Source organism: Centroberyx affinis, unplaced genomic scaffold (genome assembly GCF_046629955.1).
Source record: "Centroberyx affinis isolate AG114_WGS23_722 - 3 ecotype Tasmania unplaced genomic scaffold, CSIRO-AGI_Caff_v1 ptg004962l_1, whole genome shotgun sequence".
Classification (NCBI taxonomy): Eukaryota; Metazoa; Chordata; class Actinopteri; order Beryciformes; family Berycidae; genus Centroberyx; species Centroberyx affinis.
In genome coordinates, this window is record NW_027282436.1 from 1 (window position 1) to 7500 (window position 7500).

Sequence of the window (7500 nt, forward strand, 5' to 3'; positions counted from 1 at the left end):
AAAATAACTTGTACTGTGGTGTGATGGCCTTACATGCTGGTACTAAAGTATGTATATGTGGGTACTGCAGTATAAGTACATGCTGGTACTACAGTATGTATATGTGGGTACTGCAGTATAAGTACATGCTGGTACTACAGTATGTATATGTGGATACTGCATTATAAGTACATGCTGGTACTACAGTATGTGTATATAAATACTACAGTACTGCAGTATATTTGAGCTGCTCTTGTTTTCCAGCAGTCAGGTGACATGTTGTTGTTGTTGTTGTTGTTGTTGTTGTTGTTGTTTAGCATCACAGCGCTCCATCTGCTGCTGATCACACCTGCAAACACACAAGCAGGAAGCTGGCTGCAAGCCTCCGTCACCTCTGCCCCCCCCCCCCCCCCCCCCTTCACTAGATCACTACATGGAACAGTCTCTTAGGATTGATCCTCTAAACTACATAGAAATGAGTGTTCTGAATGTGTTTGCAGTCTGACTTGTTACAGCATCACTTCCACATGTGTAGCAGCCTCAGAAATCAAAATCTAATCAAAAGGGGAAAACACATCAAGGAGAAGTGGGAGACAGGAGGTGTTTCAGCTCGTTACAGGAAGGACGGAAGAAACTGAATCAACAACGATGGAAAACAACTCGCTGTGTTTCCTGGAGAGAATCAGCTGGTGAAACGTCTGCAGGTTCTTCAGAGAGAGACCAGCTGGTGGAGAGAGACCAGCTGGTGGAGAGAGACCAGCTGGAGGCCGTCTGCTTCACATCCAGGAGCTTGGTCCTTCCATTTCTCCACTCTGGTCACAGATCCATATGATGGAGAACATGTTCCTCGTAAATGTGAAGTATTATATGTAGGACATACAACTTTACAAGACAAAGTTCTGTGTACTGTAAAGTTGGAGGCAGGTAAGAGAGAGAGAGAGAAGACATGAAGACGCTTGGTGCAACACAGAAAATATCTGCAATGGAGAATTAGAGTTTTTCTCTGAGGCTTCAGCAGGAGAAGACTGTTGGGAATTTGGAAAACTGAGCTGAGTTGAGACTTTGCATGGAGATAATGAACTGACACTGACTAGATGTGAATAATGTATGCACCCACTTGTTATTCCAATTGTTTATGTTTTTGTTTATCTTTATTTTGTTATTTTATGTTAGTTAATGTTCAAAGAAATAAGTGAAAGTAAAAAGGAAGGGAAATAAACAGATTTGGAAAACCAGAGAATGGATCAAAGCTCCGTGTGTCTGTTTGAGATTCTGCCGCCGATCGAGTCCCAAATCAAAAGGAGAGATCAGATAAATGTGGGAAAACCTTTATTTGGCTTTATTTGGAAGATCAGAGACGGGTGAGGAGGTCGGGATTCTTATTCTACACATGTAACACCAGAAAATGAAAATATGTGACTGCATCAGCATGTGACTCTACTGTATGTCCTCCATCATCAGTTGGTGTTGATCTGGTCCTGCTGATGGCAGCGGGAGATGAGCGTGGTGAAGATCTTCTGCAGCGTCTCCGCCCGCATCTTACTGATCTCCAGAACCTCCTCATGGTTCACCTTCTCCTCCCGGCTGTAGTCCAGAGAAACCTGCGCAGGACGCCATGACGAGTTACTGCACCAAACCTGCATCACCAAGACCAGCGCGATGGTTTTGAAAAGTACAACCATCAGGGGCGGGCTCTGTGTAGGCTCCGCCCCCTCTCACAGACGGGCGCACAGGTTAGCATATTAGCCAGTTAGCTAGTGAACTCTGCTGATTCCAAAAGCTATGCTAACCCTAACCCTGTTTGCCGAGAGAAATGCTGCTGTCAAAAATGTAACAGACAACAATTTTATCAGAATCAACACTTCAGCCAGTCTTGTATGAACCATAAAACTCTCAAAAACAGAATGCAAGTCTGTACAAATAATGAAAACATGGGTGAATACTCGATTCTGATTGGCTGCAGGGTGTCCATTAATTCCTGATAATGGACACCTACTAAGTAGTTCCAGTGAAACTGTCTGTTCACCGTTCTAAATTAATGTGCTGGCTACGTAGCATCAGCCTGTATCTAACATGAGTAACCATAGCAACAGCCTCATCCTCTGAACGCCACAGGATGGAGACTGTAACACACAAGCTGCAGGAAGTACACTGCCCCTCTGAACTGACTGAGACTCTGCATAGTAAACGATCATCTCACATCCCATTGGCTGTTCAACTCTTCAGCTGCTTCAGGCCGACAGACACATGGCCGATCTCATCTGTTCAGGAAAATCTTGATATTGATTTGGGGACAGTGACATGGCTGATAGCTAGCTGGTCTTGTTGTTAAACATACTGTCAAATTATATTTACTGTTTGTCACTGACTCTGAATGTTGCAGCATAACGTTAGCATAACGTTAGCTTTCTGGCTCCTAGCTGAGCCAAAGGGTTCTATGAGCTGAGCGGACTAGAAATATCTCCTGCTGCCAAGTCCTATCTAAGGTTCGTCCTATTTACTGGAGCAGTGAACAACGTTTCCGTCGCATAAGAACCTTATGGGACGGTAATGATTGTTCCAGGTATTAGTCAAACCCTCAGGTGTTACCAGGGAAACTGAGTTATGGCTTGTGAAAAACTTTAGATTTTGATTACAAAACGCATGAAAATATAAATTAATGGTCTTATTTTTTTTTCTTTGGCAACTGACCATGGTATAAGCGGGTTAGGCCTGACTAGGGGTCCATTACTAGGAATTAATGGACTCCGCTGCACATCGGATGGTTCTGGCCTCCCCGTCGTCCATTAATTCCTGATACTGGACACCTCGTCAGGCTTTATCTCTTACTTATACAACGGCTACCAACAAAATAAAAGATATAATCAAAATGTATTCATATCGTGGGGCAATTCGCTCTCAAAATAAAAAACTTTTTGCTAGTGTTATCTCCGTTTCCCTGGAAATACATGGGGTCTGACTAATAACTGGAAAACAATCAGTCACGTCAGTAGACTCCTATGTAATGGAACCTAGTTTACTGCTCCAGCGAGTAGGCGGAGCCTTAGTAACGACCTGCAACAGACGAGTTCTAGTCCCTGTTGAGTCAGCAGCCAACTGGAGCTAATGCTTTCTAGAGATCGCGGGATTTCCCAAACTGAATAAATACCACACATATAAACACAAAACTGCCTCGCTAGCTCGATCTTGTTGTAACTAAGATATCTGCTGAAAAAAATAATTTTTCCATGGACAGATTTAGAGTCACCGGCACAGCTGGCTGAACACAGTTATATTTAAATATATTGTATGATAATATATGGCGGAGTAATATTTAGTGATGAGCACGGCTAGGTGTGCTGTCATGCTGATTTGATCACGTTCTAAATGTCTAGTTGACCAATCAGATCGCTTGGTCGGAACTACCTGTTGTATAATAAAGCATTACTATACCGTATATACACAATATATACAACAACAGAAATCGAAGTACAGTAGCAGGGCCAGGAAGACAATTCAAAAGCAGGAGCACGAATCAGAAACTATCTGCGAGGGTTTGGAGTTTCAGAGGCTGCTGTATCAGTTCGGCCACTAGAGGCAGCAAACTGCAGGGAGAGACAGCGATGAGTTTGCTGCAGCGTAGATTGTGGGATGGGGGATTTTTACCAGTGGATTTATAAATGAGCTGACAGCAGTGGGTCTGTCTCCTGGTCTCTTGTGGCAGGTTCTGGGTAAAGACCATGCATTTTGTTTTTTTGGTGTTTGGAAGAAGGTGAAGGCTGAAGAAGGCAGATTGGTGTCGTCAGCATACAGATGGATATGAGAGTTGCTGGCAGCATAAACAACATGATTTACCGTATTTCCTCTAATAGTGGCCCGTAGTCAATTAAAAGCCGGGTCTCCGATACAGGCCGGGGAAAAAAACAAAGGAAAAAACAACAGTGGATACCGGTAAACTCCCGGTGCCTGTTACATAATGTAACTGTAGTCTGTAGTAACGTCCAAGAGCCACCAGATGGCGGTGTGCCACAAGACGGCTCGGCCGGAGGAAGTCTCCGGAGCGTAACAAAAAAACGGATAACTAACGAACCCCGACAGAAGAAAACAAAGAGGCTTCGTACTAAAATATGAGCAAATATACTTATCAATCAGAGGGAATTAGAAATAAAGGCCGGTCTCTAATATCAGCCTGCTTCCAATAAAGGCCTGAAACCCTCTGAGCTGAGGGAAGTAAAGGCCCGGGACAGTATTAGAGGAAATACGGTATTTAAATGTTGAAAAGCGTCGGGCCGACAGCGAGGAACACCACAGACTGTCTGACTGCACAGAGCTGAAGGAGGTCAAAGGTCAAAGGTCAAAGGTCAAAGTAAAACTTTGGTCAATAACAAACCTTGTTGGTGATGAGAGAGAGACCGAAGACTCTGAGACCACAATGCTTTGCTACTGTCACTTCAGGAACTGTACTCATACCTGGAGAGGAGGAGGAGGAGGAGGAGGGGAGGAGAGGTGAGGAGGAGGAGGAGGAGGAGGAGAGGAGGAGAGGAGAGGAGAGGAGAGGAGAGGAGGAGGAGGAGGAGGAGAGGAGGAGAGGGGGAGAGGAGGAGGAGGAGGAGAGGAGGAGGAGAAGGAGGAGGAGAGGAGAGGAGGAGGAGGAGGAGAGGAGAGGAGAGGAGAGGAGGAGGAGGAGAAGGAGGAGGAGAGGAGGAGAGGAGAGGAGGAGGAGGATGAGGAGGAAAGGAGGAGGAGAGGAGGGGGAGGAGAGGAGAGGAGGAGGAGGAGGAGGAGGAGAGGAGAGGAGAGGAGAGGAGGAGGAGGAGGAGGAGGAGGAGGAGAGGAGGAGAGGGGGAGAGGAGGAGGAGGAGGAGAGGAGGAGGAGAAGGAGGAGGAGAGGAGAGGAGGAGGAGGAGGAGAGGAGAGGAGAGGAGAGGAGGAGGAGGAGAAGGAGGAGGAGAGGAGGAGAGGAGGAGGAGGAGGATGAGGAGGAAAGGAGGAGGAGAGGAGGGGGAGGAGAGGAGAGGAGGAGGAGGAGAGGAGAGGAGAGGAGAGGAGAGGAGGAGGAGGAGGAGGAGGAGAGGAGAGGAGAGGAGGAGAGAGGAGAGGAGAGGAGGAGAGAGGAGGAGGAGGAGGAGGAGGAGAGAGGAGAGGAAGAGGAGAGGAGAGGAGGAGGAGGAGGAGGAGGAAAGGAGGAGGAGAGGAGAGGAGGGGGAGGAGGAGATGAGGAGGATGAGGAGGAAAGGAGGAGGAGAGGAGGAGGATGAGGAGGAGGAGGAGGAGGAGGAGGAGGAGGAGAGAGGAGAGGAGGAGGAGGAGAGGAGAGGAGAGGAGAGGAGAGGAGAGGAGAGGAGAGGAGAGGAGGAGGAGGAGGAAAGGAGGAGGAGAGGAGGAGGAGGAGAGGAGGAGGAGGAGGAGGAGAGGAGAGGAGGAGGAGGAGAGGAGAGGAGGAGAGGAGGAGGAGAGGAGAGGAGGAGGAGGAGGAGGAAAGGAGGAGGAGAGGAGGAGGAGGAGAGGAGGAGGAGGAGGAGGAGAGGAGGAGGAGAGGAGAGGAGAGGAGAGGAGGAGGAGGAGGAGGAGAAGGAGGAGGAGAGGAGGAGGAGGAGACATTGCTGTGAGAGTAAATTGGAACAAAAACATAAAAAACCCCTGCAGGTAATTTATATGAAATAATTTCCTTTAAACTTCAGTAAGACTTGAAGCTCTGCTCTTCACAGTGTGATAATTATTATAATCACAGCATGATGTCATAATACAAAGACTGAGGCTGTTTATAGATCAAGACGAGGAATCTCTGCTGTATCAATATGAGAATATATTGATCTGCAGTGCTTCCTTCCAGCAGGACAGAGTCTGCTCAGATGTTTCCAGAAGGTTCTACACCAGGAGAGAAGAGCAATTAGTGTAAAACACCCAATGGGAGGTGTGTGTGTGTGTGTGTGTGTGTGTGTGTGTGTGTGTGTGTGTGTGTGTGTGTTCATGCTATACATCATTAACCATCCCATGGGTCCATTCTCACCGTTGTTTATTGGTTGTTAATATTTAATAAGTGGACATATTTCATAAGAACATACTGTTCCTGCTGAGATCTGCAGGCTGCTGAACGGACGCTAAAACGAAACAAACGCACCTCAGGCTGCTGAACGGACGCTAAAACGAAACAAACGCACCTCAGCTGATCTCAGACTCGTCTGAACAGCTGACCGCTCTGACACGTTTCTCTCTGGATTTCGAGGTTTTCAGATTCAGGCCTTCAACCTTTTTTTTTTTTTTTTTTTTGCACTTGCTTCGCACTGCTGCACTTCTTTTAAAATGTTGTATTTTACTTGATTTTATGCATTCTATGTACTCTATTTCTTAACTTTATTTTTATTATTATTCAGTGGGTTTTATTTTCCATCTCATGTTATGCTCATTCTGTCTATTTTCATGCATGTAATTTCTTTGTTGTAAAGCACTTTGAGCTGCATTTCTTGTATGAAAGGTGCTATACAAATAAAGTTTATTATTATTATTATTATTAATTCTTTCAAGTAGTTCACTGACTGACTTCTGGTTTCATTGGTGGTTTTCCTGTGGTTCAAGACTTTCAGAAACCTTCTAGATGAGAGGTTCTCGGCGGTTCTCGGCGGTTCTCGGCAGTTTTCAGAGGTTCTTGGCGGTTCTCGGCGGTTCTCGACGGTTCTCGGAGGTTCTCGGCGGTTCCCAGAGGTTCTCAGAGGTTCTCGGCGGTTCTCGGCGGTTCCCAGAGGTTCTCAGAGGTTTTCAGAGGTTCTCGGCGGTTCTTGGCGGTTCTTGGCGGTTCTCGGCGGTTCTCGGCAGTTTTCAGAGGTTCTTGGCGGTTCTTGGCGGTTCTCGGAGGTTCTCGGAGGTTCTCGGAGGTTCTCGGCGGTTCTCAGAGGTTCTCAGAGGTTCTCGGCGGTTCTCGGAGGTTCTCGGCGGTTCCCAGAGGTTCCCAGAGGTTCTCAGAGGTTTTCAGAGGTTCTCGGCGGTTCTCTGCGGTTCTCGGCGGTTCCCAGAGGTTCCCAGAGGTTCTCAGAGGTTCTCAGCGGTTCTCATGACCCGACAGGCTGCAGGTTCTCCTCCAGCAGCTGGTTCCACTGGCACAAACCTTCAGTTAGTGAGATCAGCTGTGCGGTGTTTGACTGGACCCAAACCCGACTGAGAAACACTGCTGGAGAGCAGAGCTTCCACCGGCTCTAAACCTGTTTGTCCAGTGAATCCACAGACTTCAGGTCACACAACTCATCAAAACTACAAATCCCAGAGTTCCCTGCTGCGCCGCTACATCGCTACATCGCTACATCGCTACGGCAACAGTTCATCAAGGAATCGCCTCGCCGCACAATAATAAATCCCGGCTCTGCTGTCACAGACGGTGTTTGGATCTGATCCTGGGACAGATCGGCGCTCTAATTAATGTCACAGTGTGAGCCAATCACTGCCCTCCCTGCTGACCCACTAACGAGGCTAATTAGCTTCCTCCGTTAGCGAAGCTAGCGCCATCATTTATTTACCAGACCAGCAGGACATTTTCCCTGGCAGACCAAT

At 47.2% G+C, this 7500-nt stretch overlaps 1 protein-coding gene across 2 annotated transcripts in view; it reads right to left on the reverse strand.

The window, feature by feature from the left end:
* Nucleotides 1-1436: 1436 nt before the first annotated feature.
* Nucleotides 1437-7500, reverse strand: part of pnp4b (purine nucleoside phosphorylase 4b) — a 23274-nt gene continuing 17210 nt past the window's right edge. For both annotated transcript variants that reach the window (XM_071545561.1, XM_071545560.1), the window contains 2 exons: nucleotides 4349-4428; nucleotides 1437-1580 (listed from right to left, as the gene is read on the reverse strand). In XM_071545561.1, the coding sequence (XP_071401662.1) occupies nucleotides 1437-1580; nucleotides 4349-4428 (224 nt within the window). The remainder of the gene's footprint in view (nucleotides 1581-4348; nucleotides 4429-7500) is intronic.